At 33.1% G+C, this 24,476-nt stretch overlaps 1 protein-coding gene across 3 annotated transcripts in view; it reads left to right on the top strand.

Annotated features, from left to right (window-relative positions):
• SS18 (SS18 subunit of BAF chromatin remodeling complex) overlaps positions 1 to 10,276 on the top strand; it is a 95,975-nt gene extending 85,699 nt beyond the window's left edge. For all 3 annotated transcript variants that reach the window (XM_031946497.1, XM_031946498.1, XM_031946499.1), the window contains 2 exons: positions 811 to 944; positions 8,510 to 10,276. In XM_031946497.1, coding sequence (XP_031802357.1) covers positions 811 to 944; positions 8,510 to 8,536 — 161 coding nt within the window. In that variant the 3' untranslated portion in view covers positions 8,537 to 10,276. The remainder of the gene's footprint in view (positions 1 to 810; positions 945 to 8,509) is intronic.
• The last annotated feature ends 14,200 nt before the right edge of the window (positions 10,277 to 24,476 follow it).

Here is a 24,476-nt window from a genome sequence, read left to right on the forward strand (position 1 = left end):
TAGTTGCTCAGGTAGTCGAAATTGTATGAGGATATTACTGTCTTGATGTTATTTCCTGTTACACAGAACCGGAGGGATATGTTGAAGTCTTGTTAAAAAATAACAAAACTAGAAAAGCAAACAATTTTTAAAACTATATATGCTTGCTGAAATATAATTTCATCAATGAAATGTCAAAAGCGAAATTCTTTTGTTGGCAAAGTGTTCCTTCTTTAAAAAGCTTTATGGTGATCCTGTGCAAATCATTTTGTGTCTCTTTTACTTTTGTTTTCTCATCTATAAAGTAAAGTGAGGCAATAATTAACAGTTCTTAGTACAGTGTTTGGTACTTAATAAGCATTCTATTAATGCTATTGTTGTCATTGTCCTCCTCATCATCATCACTGATTCAAAATTGGTAAACTTTATTTAAAAATCTAAATGTAGTCCCTTTTTTATAGTGTAACTTAAGAAATAAGATGCCAAAGAATTGTAAATAGTTTAGAAACATAGATATGTCCTATACAGCATTGTCTAAGTGAGGCCAAATGATGACTATATTTGTACTCTTTGGTCATTTGTTCCAACCTCTTAATTTTACAGATGAAGTAGGCAAGAGCAGATAAGTAACTTGTCTAAGATCACAAGGGAAATGAGTAACAACCAGGGATTCTGACCCAAGCTTCTGAGCTCAAATCTAATGTTCTTTCTGCTCTGCTGTGCCACCTCTTTATTACTAAATGAACCATTTAGTTCTAAGGGACTTCTATTGTTGATGTATATTTATGTTTTGGGATATGAATCCTTATTTTTTTGTAAAAAATCTTACAGGTCCATCACAGAGTGGTCCAGGACCACAATATCCCAACTATCCACAAGGACAAGGTCAGCAATATGGGGGGTACAGACCTACACAGCCTGGACCACCACAACCACCCCAACAGAGGCCTTATGGATATGACCAGGTAAAGTACCTATGATTATATTTCAGCTCTTTCTTTTGTTTCCCTTTTCATTAATCTGGCTTTTAGTTTAGAAGGCTCCATTTTCCCTTCAATATTCTTATTAATGTGTTACTAAGAAAAATCTATTATATAAGTTTCACTGTAGCATATCTATTCTCTTTAGTCACCATAGCCTATCAGTCCTTTCTGATATCCATTGCGTCCCTTTGCCTAAATTTCCAGTACTAGTTTAGATGGTTGTTACCTTTCACCAGTATCTTTAAAAAGCTTCCTAACTGGTCAAACAGACTCCTCCAGTGAATCCCATTTTAAGTATATTTTGCACATTGCCTCAAAATTAATGTACCTAAAACACTATTTTCTTCATCTTACTTGAGTAATGTGCGATGGCTTTCCATTTGTCTATAACCAGAATTCCCTGCTTTTTTGGGGTGGGGGAAATGTCATTTGTTGGGAGGGGAGGTATTGACAGGATACATTATCATTTATAAATTGTCACTTTGCTGACAGCCCATTTCTCCACTTTAAATTTATTTTAGTGGACCATGTGCCTATTGGAAATGCTTCTAAGTCATGGAAATGAGGTTGTATTTGTAGCTTACTAATTCTCAGTTTACCTGTTGATATTAATGATTTCTATCAACCATTTGGAAAGCTGTAGGCTATACAATAATAGTCTAAATTGCTCAGTGTGATGTGTAAGTCTCTCATGATCATCAGGTTTTATTTTAACTCTAATTCTCTTGTCCATTTCTTTCCCATAACGAGTTACCATAAATCCCATGTAATAACAACAACAGTAATAATAAACATTATATAGCTCTTGAAGGTTTAAAAAGCACTTTTTATATATATAATCTCATTTTATGTATAGTAATTCAGTTCTTATTTCTAGTACCTACCACTCCCTTGAACTCTTCACACCCTATTTCTTATCCTTTGCTCTATGTAGAATAATATTACTTTATCTTCTGATTTGTCTAAAGTACTCATTTTTCAAGGCTTAACTCAGATTTTACATGTTCCCTTCCAAATAATTACAGATTATATTAATTTTGTCCTTTTTTAAACTTGAATAATAGCTGTATACTGTTTAACATTATTATCTCATTGTTTTATGTTTAAATCTTATCTTCACAGCAAGATAGTATTACCCTTTATACCATATCTTTCCCTCCATAGTCCTTATTTTAATTTAAAACATAGTACATAGTTCATACTTTTAAATTGACTAATTTTAATGCTTATATTACAGTTAGTATATTTTATGCAGAATTAAAATACAGAATTTGTAAGGTTTAGTCACTAATATTTTTCATTCCTTCTTTCACCTATGAACATTAATAGAGATAAGGAAATAGATAATAAATAATTGAAGTAGGCAGAAAGAATAGTATTTTAACTGTCAGTTAATTGTTTTTCCCCAAACCTAACAAAGGTTTTTGAGTAGACAATTTGATGTTTGAATTTTAACTATTTTCTTGTACCTGGTGAAACAGTATTGGTAAAAAGTAAAATGAACTCCAGCTATGCAAGAGGAAAAGAAGCAATAAACTAGATAATCTACAGATTGAATGATTAGCTTCTTTATTTAGTGGAGAGAACATTGGATTTTGGTTGGACTTGAATTCAAATTATAGCTCTGCACTTCCTATCTATTTGATTTTTTAAAAAAGTAAATTGCCCTCTTTTGTGTCAGTTTATCTATAAATCAGAACTTGATTTCTATTGGCTCTTCTAGCTCAAAAATTCATGTATCTATGAAAACTATTAATCTTGAGTAAGTAATATTTGTAACATTTGGATTTGGAGGATATTCTCTTCCAAAGAATAGATTGCTATCATCCAGACTTCATCTTGAGAATTCTTTTCCCTGTAGTCTGCTATTAAATCTTTTTCATTAGGGCTACCAAGTATTGTGGCCTCTTTTTCTCTAGTTACCAGTTACATGGTATAGAACAAATACTTGTCAAAGAGTATCTTATCCTGACTGTGGCTCTATTATACTTGTTGTTTCTTTCTAGATGCTTGTAATGTTTTCTTTTTGACCTGGGTGTTCCAGAGTTTGACTATAAATATTCCTGAGAGTTTTCTTCTTGCTATCTCTTTCAGGAGGTGATTAGGATTCCTTCAATTCTATTTTACCCTTTGGTTCTAGAATATCAGGACAACTTTTATCCATAATTTTTTGAAAGATGATGTCTAGGTTCTTTTCTTGATTATGGCCTTCAAGTAGACAATACTTTTTAATTAAAAATTATCTTTCTTGGATCTATTTTCCAGTTGTTTTTCCCATTAAATATTTTACATATTTTTTCATTCATTTAGTTTTGTTTTATTGTTTCTTGATTTCTCATAAAATCATTTTAGCTTCATTTGCTCAAATCTAATATTTAAGGAATTATTTTACTCAGTGAGTTTTGTACTTTCTTTTTCATTTATCCAATTTTGCTTTTTAAGGCATTCTTTTCCTATTAGCATTTTGTACTTTCTTTTGCATCAATTTCATTTTTCTTTTACCTGTCTTACTTGGTTTTCACAATCCCTTTTGAGCCCTACCACATGGCCTGAGATCACTTATTTTTCTTAAAAGCTTTGGATATAGGAACTTTGTTATCTTCTGAGTTGTGCATTTTGATATTGTCACTCTGGTAACTTTCTGTGATCAGAATCTTTTTCTGTTTGCTCATTTTCCCAACCTTTCCCAGCTGAAGCCTCTACAACCAGTTCATCTGCTTCTTCAGTCATTCATCTCTGTTATTTTTTACATTTTTTAATTGCAACTCTGTAGCACTATAATGTCTCAGACTTTCCAAATTCAATCTTTTTTAATATCAGACCTTTTTAAAAAAATCTTTTTAAACTATACTGACTCTACATGTAAGTATAACTAACCCCAGTATTAATTAGTTTTGGGGATAAAAGGACATTGAATGAAAGTGTTTCATAGGTAGAAGCTTGGTACTAGAGAAGCTAACTTCAGAATATGAATTTTTACAGTAGTCTTTACAGAATCCTGGGACTGTTATAAGATTAGGAGAGATTTAAATGAATGGGGCTTGGATGGGGAATTGAACTAGATGCACTACAGGGAGATCATCTCCTAAGACTTTGTAATTTTAAGTCAAGTAGAATGGAGTGTATAGGTGGTGTTAATAGGACTACCAAAAAAAAAAAAAAAAAAAGAATTTTGTCTCATCCTATAAAAGAGGGAGAAAAATTCTTTACTTCCAAGGAAACTTAACCTTTTTTAGATTTTTTTGGATAGATGCTTAGGATCTGGCTAGTGATGGCTACTGTTGTTGTTTGTCCTTAATTCCATTTGACATCTGGGAGATAATGCCATGTTATGTAAATGAAGGAAGGCTCTTCAAAATCACCTGCCTCACTTTCTCCATCAGAGCCACGTGGGTCCAATAGCCAGATATAAATCAGAATTACTGGAAATGGGAGATATTAAATGTCTTTTTAAGCTTAGTTCTTCTGCAAGTCTCAGTTTGATTGAAGTCACATCCATTCAGTGCTAAGGTGGTAGGTTGCAATTGAAGTAAAGAATAGCCTCTCACCTAGTCAGAACAACAACAAAACAACACCCAAAATAAATAAAATAAATCTTGGAAAGGAAGGTCCTCTGAGTCAGTCTGGGCCCAAAGAATGACTAATTGGAACTTGGCCTGGGACCTATTATTGACCAATCTAAGAGAATCTGAATGGTTTTGGTTTAAGGCATGGTTCTTAAGAAAGCAATCTAACTAGTAAACTCCAAGATATTCAGAGATCCAAACGAAAAACTAAGTTTTTAAGATAGAGGTATTTAAATAAATACTTACTGACTCACATAGTAAGAGTTTAATAAATTATTAATACTATTTGTTTATGTCACTTCTTTACTTCCTAATCACTTTGCTTGCAATCCCTTGCAGTCTGATGACCGATCCCCACCCATTTGATTAATTAGTGCTGGTCTTTCCAAGGCTACTTGACTGATATGTACTTAGATGAATTCAGTTTAATTCAAATGCATTACTTAAATGGTTATTTTGTATGAGGCACTGAGCTACACCTAAGGGATGCAAAGACAAAAATACCAAACATGTGTCCCTGGCTTCAGGGAGCTTACGTTTTCCTGGGAGAGGTACAATGGTTAGTAGATCAATAAATAGAAGATAATTTGAGGAGGTAAAAACTAACAACTAATATTTAGAAAGGTTTTCTAAGGAGGTAGCACCTTCATATTGCTATTGTTCCCACCCTCAGAGTATGTTTTATTCAAAGATGGAGAAGCTATAATAATCCAAGCACCAATGTGTAGGAGTTGAAAAGTGGAAAAAGTTCTGAGCTCTAGTACAACTTGTAGAAAGGAGAAACTAATTGACTATACTTAGAATCTGAGGTTTCTGGTGCCAATATACTTTTGTGTTTTTTTCATGCTTACTCAATAAACATTTATTAAATACCTAGACACTTTGCTAAAAGCTGGACACTGGAACAACCAATGTGTTTTTGTACTTGCGATAAATAAATAACTTGTGGTTAAAAGTTAAAATATCCTTAAGGCAATTTTTTGGTGTGGATAGAGGAGGTAAATTTTTCATTAGTGTTGGAAAAGCCAACTGATCAGAATGTAAGCTTATGCATGACAGGAGCTGTTACCATTTTTCTCTTTGCAGTACTAGTATTTAACACAGTTTCTGGCACAAAATAGGCTCTCAGTAGATATTAATTGATTTGAATTGAACTTGATACCTCTTTACACACTAGATAGCTGCTGAAGACAATCCTTTTATTGGTGTAATCTTTAGCAACCTGAGTGAAAAACAAAGATTCTAAGTGAACATCTGAACTTTCCTGATTTCTTGGAATTGGCTAAGGAAATTGATAATAAGAATTAGCCAAAGAAAATGATACTAGGAATACTCAAATTTAGCCTCAGACCATAGGCCCATGGTAAGTTACTTATCCAGTTTGCCTCAGTTTTCTCAGGTGTAAAATGAGCTACAGAAGGAAGTGGTAAACCACTCTAGTATCTTTATCAAGAAAAACCCAAGTGAGGTCATGAAGAGTTAGACAGGACTTAAGTGACTCAATCAGTGGTATCAGAACCAAAGAAATAGAGGCCCTCTAACCCATATGGTTTCTAAATCTTTGGGCCACATATCTACTTAGAAAATCACATATTATCTACATTTCCTTTTTTTAATAATGGATCAGTGTTTTACTCTGGTTCAGACTTTACTCAAGAGTGTTGGGGGCCTCATATATCTTGAATTTAACACTTCTTAAGTTTTTTGAATAGAGGAGGAATACTATCAGAATAGTGGGTTTAGAAGATTATTCAAATAGTGATGCATTGGTTTTGGGAAGTCTAGTTTCTTGGCTTTTGAAATGAGAAGAGATAAAGACAAAAACTATAATTCTCACAATGAAAATAGAAAGGAACGAATAAATATCGTGGATGTAGAATTGACAAGATTTGGCAATTGTTTTATTCTTGGGTTAAAAAAAGGGAAGGTTCAAACACTGACAATAAGAATTTAAACTTGGATGACTTAAAGATGTTGATTTGGCAAGCTGTTTAGTGATTTGTGGAAAGGCCTACTTCTTCCATCTCATCTTCTTTCTTTCTTTTCTACTTTCAGTAAATCAATAAGTCTCATAAACACTTGTTAAACACTTGCTATGTGCCAGGTGCTGTGCTAAGTGCTTTCCCTTGGTCACAGGAATTTTCTTTCCTTTCTTCTTTAACCTCCCTCTTGCTTTATTCCCATAGTCACCCTCTGCAGTCTTCCTACTCACTCTTCTTTCCTCTATCCTTGTGTCTCACTTCTTTAGTAAAGGGAAAGAAGAGTCCACCTTCTGAGCCACAATGCACGAACCCCAGGGTTCTGCTCTTCATGAATTACACTTCCTGTTACCTTTGTGTTTTTTATTCTTTCTTGCATTTACCGTGAAAACATGATGGCTTGTATGCATTTGCTGTTGGGCCTCTGATTCCTCTTATGAATTCCTTTAGCTTGTCTGTTTTTTACTGTGACCATTGCTGTTCTTAATTTTTTCCAAACCTTTCTTATTAGCTTAGAATTTTTACTCTGGGCCCAGTGATCCATTGTGCTTTGCATTGGTCGTGTTTTCTTTTAGTTCTCCATTATTCTTCATTCCCCTAACTTTTATGATATAAAACTTTCCTACCTTCTGGAATAATTCTCCATGCTGATTAATAAGACTCTTTTATCATCTAGCTCATTATCTTCTTGATCATCCTGTCAGGAATTAGTATGCAGAATAACTTTTAAAAGAATTATTATTTACAATTATTGTTTACTACTTACTTTAAAAAAATTTTTTTTTTTCAGTCATCTTAACCTGTGGATTTATGTTTTCTAATATAACTGTGTTCCAATTCTATTTTCATTAGGGGCATACAAAATGCCACCTGAATTATGGATTAAATATAACTTATTTGGTAGAGAAGTAGTCTGGTAACAGAATTTTTAATTTATAATGTTTCTGGGAGGAAATTATTACAAATAGCAAGCACCCAAATTAAAAACAAATTTTTGGAATACAACTTGTCAAAAGTTGAGAATTGCACATATTAATATTATTTAATTGAATACTTTAAGAAGACTGTTTATAGTGTGATAAATATTAGATGAAAACAGTTAAAAGTTGTGTTTAAACATATTAAACATTTTTAGATGACTTAGATTAACCGAGAAGAATTAAAAAGTTCTAAAATTTAATGTTTTCTTTCTTGGAGAAATATTATTTTCTTGCTTTTTAGCTTGTACTCTGAACTAGGGCATATGTTGTGAAAGAGTTTAAAAATATTTGCATTGAAAGAGTGATATCTTTTTTGGTTAATTTTGAAGTACTTTTCATTGTTTTTAAATATTTTCATAGACTTTATTGTATAACTCATTCAATACTGGCATGCTATAAATAAGCTTTATTACTTATGCATTTCTAATGATTTAATAAAGAAGATAAATTTTAGTATTTGGTCCTGAATATGTGAGAAATTTTTAGTAAAACAAAAGATTTAAAACTTAAATTTTCATAAATGTTTTAATGTGATATCTAGTAAAATATGTTTACTTACTGTGTGGTTTCCATTTTATTTTTTAAAAGTAAGGTAAAAGGCAATCACTACTGTATTTTCTTTATTTTTCTAGAAATTGGAAATCTTTTAGTATTATTGTAAGGTATAGTTTTTTAAGTAATATTGGGAGATGACACACCTAGTATATATTCTGTACATTGTAATGCAAGTTAAAAATATAGTTTCACAATTGCTATTTGGTTTAGCTGAGCATTTTTTCCATATTCACAGTTACCAAAATAATTTGCAAGTAAGTGGCCTTTAAAAAAAATTCCAATGTTATTTTCCTTTAGGTATTTAAAAAAAAAAATCTTGATTTTTAATGTATAATTTTTCATTTTTAGTAAGATATATATATATATATATATATTTTATATATATATAAAATTTTAAATGAGTTGTCACTTTTCTTTGTTTCAGCAGAGATTATTAATCTAATCATATTTAACATTTTATTTTTTAGGGTCAATATGGAAATTACCAGCAGTGAAAAAAGTACTTACATTCCAGTAGCCAGTATCTATTAGCAGCCATATTGTCACCTCAGCACTGTGGACACCTCCCTGTGAAGAAAATATTTCATTCCGTCTAGTTTTTGGAAAAATCTTGTGGATAAATGACTGTTTTGCAGTAAGCAGTCTTTATGGGCTAGTTGTAAAAAGGCTATAGTATCAAAAAAAAAAAAAACAAAAACCAACCTTCTGATTTCACATCTCTACTCTAGATGGCAACATTGGACAGAAAATACAACAGCCAATTTGCAATGATTTTAGAACTGTGTTTCAAATGGCCTGTTACAGACTGAAAGGTGTGAACAGCTTTGTATGTTTATGAAGGTTAAGGGAATTTAATACTTTTCCACAGATTCTTTTGTAAGGGGAAGAGGGAAATGCACACTTTTTACAGCAGCAATATTTTGTATATTATGTTTATTTCATATGCAAGGCAGTACACTATGCTGTGGGCAAGATCAGAAACCCTCTGTTAATGTGGATCCGAGCATGGTAAATGCTTGATTGGGTTGGTCTCAAAATGGTGTAACATAAAGATAAAGGTGAGGGAGAAGACAAAGCACGCCATATGTCCACTATCCAGATCTTGTGTAGGAAATTTGAATCCCTGTTATCTGTAAGATAATCAAGGGTAATGTGATGCTGTTTTGAGTAAAAAGAATACGTTTTTTAAAAGCCGCCTTGTTTTGTGGAGAGAAATCTTTTTGTAAAGATCATTTATAATACAGTTTAAAATGTGAGGCAATAACAGAACTACTTTGGGTTGGATCTGAGAAATCTTTGGTAATAGCTTCATGTAAATGAAATGTTAATCTCTTCTTAAGAGCAATAACAAAACAAACAAATAGACCAAAAGTATTAATTTTACTTGTTTTGAAGTAAGTAGGGGCTACAATAAATGATGTCAAGGAGAGTTTGATTCAGTCATTTTTTTTTTTTTTTAACCATTAGATAAATAACTGGTTTATAATTTAGCATAGGAGACTTTACCCTTATCTAACTTTCTTAATTGGGAATGATATCTTTAGAAAGGGGACATTTGTGTTTGTCCTATTTTCCTGTTGGTTAAGATGAGACCAAGAAATGTTTAGGAAAATATTTAATGGTGAAATATATATGCGTTTATATCAGATTTTGTTGTGAAATGGATTAAAGCCTGCAGATGTTGCATGGGAGATAGCAGCAACACCTTGTTCAATAGAATGGTACTTATTTTGAGAACTTTAAATCCCTAATAATTTTGCCTAAATTCAAGGTTAATATTGAAGTGTGTAGGACTCCATGCTTTCACAGGTTTTCAACAATTGTGCATTTATAATTTGAAAACATAATTAGCCTAAAGGTAAAACACCATTTTTATCAGTTGCCTCTGCTTTGGAAGGGGATGTTCTTTTATTCCTGAATTTGACTTTTCAATTTGATTTTTTTACTTCTAAGAACTAAGTGTATGTGATACCATAGCATTTGAATGAGATAAAACATACAGTGTATTCAAATGGAGGAATTTAAATTCATTTGTTTTAAAAGAAAAATTTTGTTTCTTTTATTAAGTTGCTCAGTAGGAAATGCACATCAAGGTTTGAACAGATAAAGCATGAGCAGCATTATTGTGAGTGAAGTGCTTGTAGGTTCTGTGCCAATTTTCCACCACTGTGTACTTCATTGCTATTTAAAACTGTATCAACTCTAACGGAAGAATAAATTATTTGTGATTTTAATTTTCTCATTTGTTTCTTTAAATTAGATCTCTTTCACTCTATTGTTTCGTCTAGAGACTTTGCTGTGGGTTTTTTTATGTAAGTTGGTCCAGTAAAAGCAAAACTGTATTTGTATTCTAGGACTTTATCAAAATTCTCTTGCCATGCCCAAGTTAATTAGAATTAACTGTTCAGTAATCAGCATGTTGTGTAGGCTGTTTGTTACAAAATTCTTTCTCAGAAAATGAAGTCCATGAGGCTATAATCAAGATGACTGAATTAGATAAATGAGTCGAGGAGACAAAAATGTGCTGAACCCAACCTGGTGTAGATATGTTATCTCATTTGAAATAAGCTCAACTGACATTAAGAAATAATTTGTCTTGCCAACCCATCTTCTGTTGTCTTATTCTCCTTTTAATGGAAACTAAAACTGCAATTTTAATAAGCAGAATTTCCTCTAGGACTTCCTTCCTGGAGACTAGTGCATTTGCAAGGTTTAATTGTTTTATAACGGTCCTATTTCGTAAAAGTTTTTAATTGGTGGTGACAAAAATTACCTTATTCCTTTGGTACCTTGTTAGAAGAATAACCTAAGCTATAGCTTCCCATCAAATTTGGTGCTCCCATCTAGATTATATATTTTTGGAAATGATATTTTATTTTTTGAAAGTTTACAATAACAGGCAAAAATTTGTTTTATAAAGATATAAAAATAAAATGTAGAAAAACATTAAATAAAAAGTGACTATAGATCAATTTAAAAATTAAGTACTAGATTCTTTGAGAATTAAATTGTTGATAATTTTATGGAAGCCTATTGAAACCACTGCATTTTTTGGAAAACACTTTGCTACTTGAGAAAAGGGAGAACTTTCTGGGAAAAAACATGCATACTAGAGTAACATATTAGAAAACAGCGGACTAGAAATGGGAGACCAGTGACACCTATTTTTCTTTTACTTAGGAAAATTATGTTCAAATTTCTTTATAAAATGAGACGGTGGGACTTAATGAATTCCCTGGTTTCAGAATGTTTTTTTCTTTTCATTGTTATTGCTAGGATTTCCAATTCAATATTGTTTTGGATGATAGTGGTGACAGTGGGCATAATAATCAGCATATAATTGTTTTTTGTTTTTGTATTTTTAGAATACATGTAATTTATGCTGCTCTAAAATCTACTTGAATCCTTTTAAAATTATAATGATTGGATGGAAAAAAAAAGTTGTGACTACTGTCATTGATGATTTTTTTTTTAGATTAATGAATATTTATAAGATTTTAAAAAGTATTTTTTTCCTTCAAATAATTGAAATTTTTCTATAGAGAGATTATTGGAGAATGTGTTAGATTATTTTGTGTTCTAATAATTAAGAATGCATTTGTCTCTAAAGCTGAATGGTTCTATATGTGTTAGTAATGGTTTTATATTTATTAATAATATTAGCTAGCATGGAAAGCTCTTTACATATTTTATCTTCTCAAAACAACCCTGTGAGGTAGATGCTATTATTTAATGTTCCTATTACAGATAAGAAATTGGATCTGAGTTAACTGACTTCCTCAGAATCACACAGCATTATCTGAAGCAGGATTTGAATGCAGATCTTCTGACTCCCATTACCAACAGTTCATCCATCCACTTTCTGTTTTCTGCCAAAAAGAACTACCTGTACTAGAAGGGTGTCTTTTTTGCATACAGTTTGGTGACATGTGTGGGTCCCCTTCTTAGATTAATGTTTTTAAATTTGAAATTATTCCAAAGGATAATCAAAATACTGTTGTCAAAATAGTTTAAAAACCAGGTTTATGGATCAGAGTAAAAATCTGTGATCCACAGCATGGTATAGAGAAGTGGTTCTCGGACTTTTGTTTTCAGTATCTTTATACTATTAAAAATTAACACAGTAGTCTTGTATCATTGTTTACAAGATGTCTTTCCATAGTCCTACAGATTGATAGTTTTTCCTTTGTTTATGCTAACCTTTGAAAGCAGTGATTAACTTATCCCTTTTGCTGCTACTGACACAATCCTTGTTGAATTTTGAAGAAATGAAAACTGGTTTGTCATGTGCAGTAGAGAAACTAGATTGTGGAAAATAAAGTTCACTACAGTTGTCCTCACCTAAAAATCTTATAATCAAGAATGTCTGTTTTCTAAGTGGTCAGGACATCTAGACCACTGTTTCTGCACAATAATAGCAAACAATGATCTGTTTTAAAATACAACTGTTGTGTATGTGTTTTGTTTGCGTGGGAGTTTCAATGCAAACCAACTCCTAGGGATGAATGAAATAGAACAGAATCAGAGAATTGGCACCTTAGCATTCATCTCGTCTAGTCTAGACCCTGAAAACTTGTCCAAGCTCACAGATTTTAGGGTCATTAACTGAGGACTAAAGAATCAGAAAGCAGAATTTAACCTCTGCTTCTTGATTTGAACAGTGCTATTTAAACCGCAACTTCCTAAAATATTTCATGTGAAACTTATCTTTGAAAGCAAGACGGATCTTCTGAGGAGAAGGAAGTATTCTATAGCAGAACAATTTGGAATCAGAGAACCTGAGTATAATCCTACTTCTCATATACTACATACATGAATGAGTTTAAAATATGTGAGTTAATCTGGGTCTCAATTTTCTTATTTGCAAAGTGATAAGAGTTTTATTAATTAGATAGCTTTTAAAGTCCCTTTCAGTTTAAATCTATGATTATATAAAAGGCTAATTACAAAATGTTACTTGTGACCTAAGATTGAAGAGTACTAACATTATTTCGATTTCTTTATGTTTTCATAATGGAGATTGTGTTAAAATTTTGTATTTAAAAAAATAAATAGCCAAAGTAGTTAATTTGTGAGATGTAAGCAAATGAAGAGAATCCTACTCTGAACTTGTAGGTGGTGAGCAGGTATGGTCAGCAGCACCACAATACTGAAAGATGCCTAAGGATGGTAGCTATCCCTTTTCATGAACCGTTATATCCAATAGGGACAAATTTAGTAACTTCACAGGACTCCTGAGGTCAATTGGAGCAAAATACTGTGTACAGTTTTCAAGCGTGTATCTTTTCTTCCCCTGTGAATACAGCTACTCCAGGGAAACATTTCTGTTACTGCTTGGTAGCTTAAGAGCAGAGAAGTGTGTGTTGTGACTTTCCCCTTCTCAGTACTAATATCCTTCTATCCATAGAAATCCTATTTCCTGTTCATTAATTTCAGTATTCCACTCTTCCCCAAGATCTTGCTTCACAGCAAGCTTTCATACTTCAAGCTCTACATGTTAGTACTCAGTCCTCATTCCCACATAAACACAACCATTTTGAAAACATGAACTGATATTAATTACCCCCTTGGCACCAAAAGTCAGGATTTCCTGATGCGGCACACTAATGTAAAATGCATTAGTGGGAACGCTGGCTCCAAGGGGTTATACTCTCTAAATAAACACAGGAATGTTTTTCTTTATTCACGATTTTCAGGCTATTCTGAAAGACTTTAGCTTTCCACACCTCCAAAAAAGCATCTTGAGTTTTAATAAGTTACAAATGCTTTTTTTCTTGAGGAATTGAATGTCAAGCAGGACAATCAATAGTATTTAACCCTTTAGTAGAATATTCAGATCTACATGTGTTTTCTGATGATGCTGTGACTTTGAGCTACTGTTCATGTCTTTGGAATAATAAATGAGTCTTGGAAGGTGATATTTTTTTGCATATTTTCTTTTGTTAATATGAATTTTTATTTCATTTTTACTTGTGCACTTTCCTTTGAGGATAAAAACTGAGAAGTACAATCATTTCCTTTAAGTCTGGAGATCAATGTTTTTTTTTTTTTTGGTCAGTTGTAATTTGGATATGGAAAAGAGAATTTTAAAGTGCATGTATGTGTGTGCGTGCACACACACACACACCTATACACAGCATTATACTTAGATCCATATGGCAACTTAACTCAAGGTATGTATTGATGAACTTATTTCCTTAACTGAGATCAAAGCCTCTCTTGAAAGCTGCTTCATCTTTCTGCTTCCCCACCTTAAAATTGTATTTTCTCTAACCTATCTCTTAAAGGGAGCAAGTGGCTTCTCTGTGGCAAGGCAGGCTTCTGGATTGTTCTGTTGCTTTGTTCAAGACTTTCCTCCATTAGTTATCCCTCCACTCTGTTGCTGTTTCATCATTTCTCTTTTCTAGCTCCTGACCTGAGACTTAGAAATATACTCAGATATGCATAATTCTAAGGAGAAAGTCTTGATGCACCCCTATCCCGCCCCCCCTCCCCCATGTCCACACACAGTTGGAATAATGTCTGCTTTTCTCCAGAGACTTTCCTTAGATATTTAGATAACTTAGATTTTTTTTTTATGATACTGCTTTCTTAGTTCTCTTACCTGTCAGACCATTCCTTCTCAGTCTACTAAAAAAATCAAATGTATCCCATTTTATTTGTAGATATAATCCTGAACCCTCTTTTCTATGACTGTAATTCCTTGGTTACTCTACCAGCTCCCATAGTTTAATTATTATCTCTGTGAAGATGATTTTAAGATTCATTTATCCAGTCCCTCTGTTTGCTGAGCTCTAGTACCATATCAGTCAATAATGTACTTGTTAAGGATCTTTTACATGCCAGGGATAGTGCCAAATACCTATTGGATACTTGACAATTGCTGTTCTTTAAGCACCACAAAAGAAACATTTATCATTGACTCCCCAAATCTATTCTGAACTTTTCCAATTTCTATTGAGGGTGCTACCTGCTTTCTAAGTCATCCAGTTTCAAAACATTGGAGTAATCACTTCCTCATTCACCAAAATCATTTCCCACTGTTTAATGTTACTGTTGTATTTCTAGCATCTGTCCCTTTTTTTCACTCAGAGTCATCATCTTGTTCTATACGCTTAGGTCCTCTGGTCTATTTGAATAGCTTCCTCTCTGTTCTCTGCCTTCCATCTCTCCAGTCCACTTTCCACATAGCTGCTCACTGGGTATTCCTAAAGCCCAGGTGTGTGATCATATTCACATTAGAGAGCTGGCTGGGGCAGTGGATAGAACACAGAACCTCTTGCCAGAAAGACCCAAGTTCAAATACAATTTCAGTCATTAACTGTGATCTTCAATGAGTACTTAGTATAGTGCGGGTCCATAGCAGGTGCCTAATCAATGCATGTTCTCTTTCCCTTCTCTGTTCTCTTTCCCTTCCCTATTCTAGCATCAAATGTAAATAAATCTGTGATTTAATGTCCTTGATAACTGGGATTCAACCTACATTTCAGGCTTATGCACATTATTGTACTCTCCTTTGTCTAGCCAAATGGGTGGGCCTCAGAAAGCATAAAGTCATCTTGTCTTTCATTTCTTTGCAGGCTGACCAGTATGCCTGCAGCGCACTCCCTCCTCACCTGCATTTCATAGATTTCTAACTTGCTTCAAAGCCTAAGTCATGTTACTTCCAAGAATCCTTTTCAGATTTCTCCTTTCACCAGCTGCCAGTTTCCTTTTCTCAATCACTTTGTCTTTATTTTGGGTATGTTTATTATATATTGTTTTCCTCAATAAAATATGAGCTTCTTGAGGGCAGGTACAGTTTCATATTTGTCTTGATAGAGCCAAAGCCTTAGTGCTATATGTCTGGCTAACAGTATATGTTTAATAAATATTTGTCAATTAATTTGATCTAATCTCCAAAACACTGGCTAGCGTTGAAATTCTAATATAATCCATTGTACTTGCGTTTAATACTTTGGGGTAATTTTTATCTGAGTGGTGTTGTAAGATTAACTCTTTTATATGTAAAAATCACTGACAACATAGTGTTTTGTGCAGTTCACAAACCTTATGTAATTATCTTATTTCAGCTTCACCACAGCCCTGTTAGATAGTGAAGTCATTATCTTCTATTTTACAGATGAGGAATAGAAGAATGTAAGATGAGTAAGAGACTACAAAGTCATAATAGGGAAAGAACTAAGCTTCAAGTTTAGGTCTTTTGACTCCCAACTCTAACCTCAACCCTAGTTTTATAGTTGGTTTGATATAAATGCTTGTTGATTGATTGCTGATTTTGCATAAAGTTCAGTGACAGAACAACCATTTAGGTTTTTATCTTTAGTAGGATCAGGTCAAGATGTTAGGTTGATACTAAAAGTGTTTCAGAGAGACTGGATGTAAAGTCATTTTAGAAGGAAAAAACCAAAACCATCCAAAATCAATACCATCTTTAATAACTGTTGTAAGCAATGTATCACTTTAGGACTTTCTGGTGGTTTGAATTTGAGATTAAAATAAAATGAGGCACTTAGTCAACTAACAATTAACAAAAGAATGTTTACTTAGCCATAACATGGAGATGACAGTCGGCAAAGATATAGCATTGATTTAGTAAGTCTTAATTGCCTGAACCAATTAAGTCTCAAGGATGTTTGATACCTTTCAAGGAAAAACTTCTAGACTATTTGGGATAAAATAGTATGCTATTGCTCCAACCTCAATAATTTTATTCAAATTTTAAGACTCAGCCATGCCAGTATAGAGATTAAATAGTTATTGGTCCTTGGTGTTCAATGCTTAGCAATTACCTTGTATGAAAAATAAATTTGGATAAAATGCTATAATATTATGAACTTCAATTCAGTTGTTGGACAACATTTTTTTTTGATAATTTTTTTTCTGGTTATATATGTATGTTAACTCTTTAAAATACACATTTTTTCATGAATCATGTTGGAAGAGTAAAATCAGAACAAGTGGGAAAAACCACAAGAGAAAAAACAAAAACAAAATGAACAATAACGTGTCAATTTACATTCAATCTCCATAGTTCTCTCTCTGGATGCAGATGGTGTTTTCTGTCTTAAAGTTTATTGGGACTGCCTTGAATCACTGAATCATTGAGAAGAACCAAGTTTTTCATAGTTGATCATTGCGCAATTTTGCCGTTACTATGTACAATGTATTTATTCCTGGTTCTTGTTTTGTTCAACATCACTTTGTGTAAGTCTTTCCAGGCCTTTCTAAAATTAGCTTGTTCGTCACTTTTTATACAACAATAATATTCCATTACTTTTATATACCATAATTTATTTAGCCATTCCCTGGACAACAATTCAGGACTCAAAACTACTCTTGAGATCTCTCCATGAAAATATCAAAAACTTTAGACTATTAAGTTACTGTAGAGATCCTGATATTTTCCCTCTTTCAATTAAGTTTTTTTTTTTTTTTTTATTTAATAGCCTTTTATTTACAGGTTATATGCATGGGTAACTTTACAGCATTAACAATTGGCAAACCTCTTGTTCCAATTTTTCACCTCTTACCCCCCCACCCCCTCCCCTAGATGGCAGGATGACCAGTAGATGTTAAATATATTAAAATATAAATTAGATACACAATAAGTATACATGACCAAAACGTTATTTTGCTGTACAAAAAGAATCAGACTCTGAAATATTGTACAATTAGCTTGTGAAGGAAATCAAAAATGCAGGTGTGCATAAATATAGGGATTGGGAATTCAATGTAATGGTTTTTAGTCATCTCCCAGAGTTCTTTTTCTGGGTATAGCTAGTTCAGTTCATTACTGCTCCATTGGAAATGATTTGGTTGATCTCGTTGCTGAGGATGGCCAGGTCCATCAGAACTGGTCATCATATAGTATTGTTGTTGAAGTATATAATGATCTCCTGGTCCTGCTCATCTCACTCAGCATCAGTTTGTGTGAGTCTCTCCAAGCCTTTCTGAAATCATCCTGTTGGTCATTTCTTACAGAACAGTAATATTCCATAATATTCATATACCACAATTTATTTAGCCATTCTCCAACTGATGGGCATCCATTCAGATTCAGTTTCCAGTTTCTAGCCACTACAAAGAGACCTGCCACAAACATTCGTGCACATACAGGTCCCTTTCCCTTCTTTATAATCTCTTTGGGATATAAGCCCAGTAGTAACACTGCTGGATGAAAGGGTATGCACAGTTTGATAACTTTCTTTCAATTAAGTTTTGAAGACACACCAAAATTCATGGAAACTGAACTTAGCAAGATTGTGGAGTGGTGATTTCATGTAATTGTTAAAATGTTATTTGTAGACCTAGCACTGCCAGGTCTCACACTGTACTAGAAAGCAGTTATCAAGATTCTTTGGTCCTGGTTGAAAATAGAAAAGTTAGTAAGTCAAACAGATTAGGTGTACAACTTTAAAAAGTAAAGATAAATATGTACATAGTATTTGTACAAGAACGCTATCTGTTTAAGAAGAACAGTGGGGAAAATAGGAAAACATTCTGGCAGAAATTAAAATTAGACCTATATCTCACATCATATACTATAAAAAAGCTCTGAAGTAAAAGTTCACATCATAAATTAAAAGAACAAGGAAGGAAATAATGTTTTGTAACCATGATTAGGAGAGTTCTTGATCAAAAAAGTGATAGAGAAAAATCACAATTTGGAGCAGTTTTGGTTTTGGTTGCATAATGTTGAAAAACTTTAAATTAAAATACACAGATAGTGGAAGGGAGGCAGTTTTGGAAAAGAAGATCTTTGCAGGAAGTGTCTTATATGGGTCCAAAATAATTTATTATGCCCCCAATGTCAACCCAATGATATCACTACTAGGCTTACACTTCAGAGAACTCAAAAGAAAGATGGAAAGAACTAATATGATAAAAATAGTTATAGTGGCATTTTCTGTGGTAGCAAATAACTGGAAACTAAGGAGATATCCATCAACTGGGGAATAGTTGAACAAATCAACCCATGAATATAAGAATATTTCACCGCAAGAAATGGCAGAAGACATGGATTCAGAAAAAGCTGGAAAGACCTGTGTGAACTTATGCCAAATAGAGAACCATGCAGAAGAAAACAATATGCAATTATTTTGATAGTATAGTTAGGATTATAAAATTATAAAGAAAAATTATGAAAGACAAGTGAACCAACAATGACTCCTTAAGACTGAAGAAATAAGGCATTCATCTATTGACATAAAAATATAGGATCAAAACTACAGAATATAAAGTATTTATTTTTGTATATGTCCAATGTATGGATGTGCTTTTATTGAATAAATTTAATTGTTACAAGCTTTGTTTGTTTTGTAACTGGGAAAGGATGTTGTTGGATGAAAGGATTTTAGAGGACCCAAAAAGAGGACAGGAAACAAAGGTTGTTCTCTACTTATTTGTCATTTTTTAAACCAATTTCTTCCCTTTATCCATAGATCTAGAATTGGAAGAGAATGTAGAAGCCATCTAGCTTAACTGCTTCATTTTACCATTGGGGAAACTGAGACTCAGTCATTTGCTCAAAAAGGTTAAGTGACTTCAGATGTGGAATTTAAAACCAATTCCTTGGATTCCAGAGAACATTCTTTTTCTATACCATATTGCTCTATTTGGTACTACTTTCTTAAATCTTTGTTAGAGGTTTCATGCAAGATTTTATCTCATTTTATATGCTGCTTTTATTATTTTTTATCAGTGGTTAAGTTTACAATAATAAACATTTTTCAGATTTCTTACATTCTACTGGACTAATTCTTAGAGGAAAGACTGTATTTAGTCATCTTTGTGACTTGAGGCAATTTATATGAATAACTTTGCAATTATAATATATCATAAAGAGGTGCAGGTTGGTATATAGAGGAAAGAATATGAGATTTGTTTATTTAATAACTATGACTAACTACATGCTTATAGGTAAGATGTTTAACCTTTGGAACCAATTTCCTCATCTATAAAATGGGGATTATAATTATAAAGTAGCATAAAGAGATGCAGCTCAACCAGATTTAAGTTTATTTCATAGCTACGACACTTAAAATATAAGTAAGGTGTTTAACCTTTAGAACTTTTCCTCATCTGTAAAGTGGGGATAATAATTGCACCGAATTGTTGTAGGAAAAGCTCTTAAGTATTATCCTAAAAATATGAATTTTTATTTCAATCCTTCACAGATAGATGAAAGCCTTTATTAAATACTATATTCTAAGCACTATTCTATAAACTGAGGATACAGTTCAAAGAATCTGTATTTTAATGGAGAAAGAGGAGTTTCTCTTGGTGGGAAGAGAGTAGTAGGTGAAGGTTCAATTAGGAGACCCAGGAGACCCAGGCTCAGAGTATAGTGTTCAACTTGGGGTTGAAGTAAAATGAGGATGGTAGTTGGAAGGTAGGGAGCAGTGTGTATCTATCACTGGGCCATACTAAGTTTTCAATAAATGTGGAATGGATGGAATATAAAGGATACCAGCGAAGTAGTCAGTTTTCACAATGTTCGATATAGAGAGCTTTGACCCTACTTTAGTGCTAACACTTAAAATATATTCTTAAGCTATTATAAATTCAGTTTAAGACACTGAAAAAAATCTGGATTTTCTTTATCAGCAAATAGTCTTGAATTGTTGCATACTTTTGACCTTTTTATAGCTTTAAATTGTATAAACTTTTTTACTCATTAGCTCAGCATAATAATTCTATTAGTTACAATAGGTATTGGCAGTGAGATGGTACAAAGGATAGAGTTCCAGGCCTTTGAAGACAGGAAGACCTGACTTCACATCTGGCCTTAGACACATACTAGCTATGTAACTTTTGGCACTTACCTTGTTTGTCTCAGTCTTTTCATGTGTAAAGTGAACTAGAGAAGGAAATGGCAAACCACTCCAGTATCTTTGCCAAGAAAACCCCTAATGGAGGCACAAAGAGTGGGACATGACAAAAGATGATTGAGCAACAATAGACATTATAACCCCATTTGCAAATATGGAAACTGAGGCTCAGGTTAAGTAACTTGATGATGGCAACACAGCTGTTAAATATGTGAGGAAGGATTGAAAGTTTTGTTTCTACTGACTCCCAGCCTACATTTTTTCCCTTCCTGCCATGGCACACTTCCTTTTATATTTCCAGTTAAGTGCAGACATAATTGCTAAGCCATGTCATTCTAACAGATAGTCTATTGAAAGGCTGTGCCTGCTATATCTTCTTGTATTGAACCTCTTGACCTCTTTTCCTGTGAAACTTTTTTCCCCCAAGCATTTTTGATACGTAACTTTAAAACAAAATACAATTTCTTCTTGAGCTATTTGGTGTTCTGTTAAATTTTTACATCGATTTTTGATTTTGGCACCAACAATTTCTAATGTCTTACTTTTATCCAATTTGTACAAAATAATTTCATAGTCAAATCACTGATCTAACAGAAACCTGTTCAGCTCTGTGACACATTTGAGGAAATAAGATGGCAATCTTGGTCTTGTTCCTCTTGAATTCCCATTTATTCATAAGCAAAGTCTGCCTGCCCCTTTAAATTCTATGCCAGGGTCACCATCAGGGGAAAAGGATACTGAAGCTCTTAAAATGTCTCCTCTTGCATGCAGTTTTCAGAATTCTCTCTATGTCATGCAGGTCTGAAAGGTTAAAAATAACTGTACCTCCAGAGACTTCTCCTTGGGCTGTATTCTTCCTTGGGATCCTATAAGCTTTTTCCACCCAAACTGGGTCATCATCCTTGCCTAATTTTAAAATCTCCAGGATCCAATGCTCTACAAAAATCAATGAGATCTTTCCCACTAGATAATCCCAGCAGCTACACATTATATTCTCTGGCCTGATTCTGCATGAGTTTGATTTTATATACTCTATTGTAATAATTTATTAACTTGATAAAATCTGCTGACTCCTCGTGGAAAATACTCTGTTTTTAGTTTATATTTCCTTCAGCTTTCTTTCAGCAGCCTTTATTATTATGGGTATTTACATGAGAATAGGGTTTTTGTTTTTTTAGAGTTCATCTGTGCCTGCTGTTTATGGTCTTCCCCGAAGTCATAGCCCTCTGTTTGTGACATACTTAGCACTTATATAGTGCCTTTCATCTTCAGATCACTAGACAAACTCTGAATAATTAATCTTTACATCCTTTTTTGTGAGCCAGTTAGGTGAATAGAATTAGCCCCATTTTACAGGCAAAGTAACTGAGAAAATCAGGGAAACGGGTTAATAGTATTAGTTCAAGGTGCCATGGTCAGAAGCAGTGGCTCCTACATTGATAATCTTAATATCTTAATAGGTTACAACTAAGGGGGAATGAGGACATGTTTACAGTTACTATAAAAGAAGAATGTGTAGAGAGTGATAAGTTTTCAAAATAATCCCTTTTTCAAATAAAAAGGGATTATTTTGAAAACTTATCACTCTCTTTCTCCAGTAGTAGGAGTTGCTGGTTAATTGGTGCAGAAAAACTAGAAAATGAATTATGCTGAAAGACTTGTAAAGGCTTAGACCCAAGATTTGGTTCTGATCTATAATTAATCTTTGATCATTTCCATACATACAATTGGAATAATCATTTGCAGGTCAACAGCTAAGCAGCTTGCTAGAGAAGTGGATCTAATTCACAATCAGTCCATCTTTTTCAATGACCAAAGTAGCTAGACAGGTTCTGATTATTTTCATCATTAGGCTTGGATAGCATGAAGTATTTGGTTACTGATTTTTTGCTTAGGAATCAATTGCTATCATGGTTGAAAATAATCCAACGGTTTCTAACAGTAAATTCTTAACAGTAAATCCAATTGTGTCCTCAAAAGGCACAACCATAGTATACTTGGAGATCAATCTGTCCATCAATCATAAAATATTTTTAAGTGCCAACTATGAACAAAGCTTTGTATTTTACACATAAGATGTCAGTCTGTTTTATTTTTCTTGTGAGTATTTGGGATACAAATTAATGAAATCTGGAATTTAAGGCACTAATTTTCATTCTGGACCTGATTTAACTTCCTGACGATTTCTGAAATGGCTGCAAAACATAGAAGGACAATAAAGCAATTAATAGATATTGTAGATGGAAAAGATCCATGAAGGAAGGTTAGTACCTTCTCTGATTTGGATTCCATTAACATTCCCCTGGCCCTTTCTGCTTTCAACAGCGTCAGGAACTGAAGCAGCCTTGACAGTCTAAAGATGGTTTTTTGACATAGTCACATATTAGTCCCTAAAGGGACCTGGACTTGTATGGATTGTTGGGTCTCACAATAAGCCTGATGGAGGAAAAATGAAATGAAATAAGGCTGGAAATGGTTCTATTATTGAGAGCTTACCTCAAACAAATCCAGGATCTTGATTCTTCTGAATGTTACAGCTTTTGCCACTTTAGTCTGATAGAGTCTTCCAAATCTTTAAATTCCAATTTTCAGAAAGATCAGACTGGTCTTAGAAAGAGATCAAGGCTAGTGAATGGGAGCTCTGTTGGAGTATCATGTGTAAAAGGAAAAAATAGGATATAAACACGGGGAGAGGATGTCATATGTACCAAAGAATTAATTCTGCTGCTTTTCACTTACCTTTAGAAATCTGGAAATAATATGCCTACTGATTATTTGTGTTAGAGCAGATGTAAAAATAATCAATCTAGCTAGATGTACTTGGCCTCTTTTGCCTAATGTGAAACTTAAAAGTATCTTCATGAATTACAGAAATCATTAAAAAAAGGTCCAATCCTCTAAATTACACTACTAGTAGGCCAAAATATTGTCATTCATGAAATTCCATATTTACTCATATTTCCTTTAATGTATTCTTCTAGTCCTTCCCTGGTAGGTCAGATAATTTAATGAGAGATATAATTTATAATTTTCATTTTTCCATTTTGGTACTGTCTACCTAGAATGACTACTTTAGTTACAGTAGCAGTTAAAACTTTTTCTAAAAAAGTTTTAACTTTAGAAAGAGCAGTAAAGAAATGAAGAAAACTTAAGTTCTTTTTTACCAACTATCAAGCTCATCTTTAGAGCTTAATTCTGGCTTCAATATCTTATATTCACTGTGTATAACCTATTAGTGCTGTCAGGTAGAATCTTCTGTCATTTTAAAGTTAAATACTAGTTTAAAATAATAAAAATAATAAGGTATTAAAGTTAAGATTTTGACTTTCAGTAGTGCCTACTCTTGACCCCATTTGGGGTTGGTTGGCCATTTCCTTCTCCAGCTAATTTTACAATGAGGAAACTGAGGCAAAAAGGGTTAAGTGACTTGCCCAGGGTCACATAACTAATAAGTGTCTGAGGTCAGATTTGAACTCAGGATGATAAGTCTTCCTGATTCCAAGCCCAGTGCTTTAATAACTGTTGCATCTAGTCAAAATATTATTACATTTGTAATACATCTTTTTTTTTTTTTACACATCTTGAGTTACTCAGGCAAAAT

The sequence above is a fragment of the Sarcophilus harrisii genome, chromosome 1, assembly GCF_902635505.1.
Source record: "Sarcophilus harrisii chromosome 1, mSarHar1.11, whole genome shotgun sequence".
Classification (NCBI taxonomy): Eukaryota; Metazoa; Chordata; class Mammalia; order Dasyuromorphia; family Dasyuridae; genus Sarcophilus; species Sarcophilus harrisii.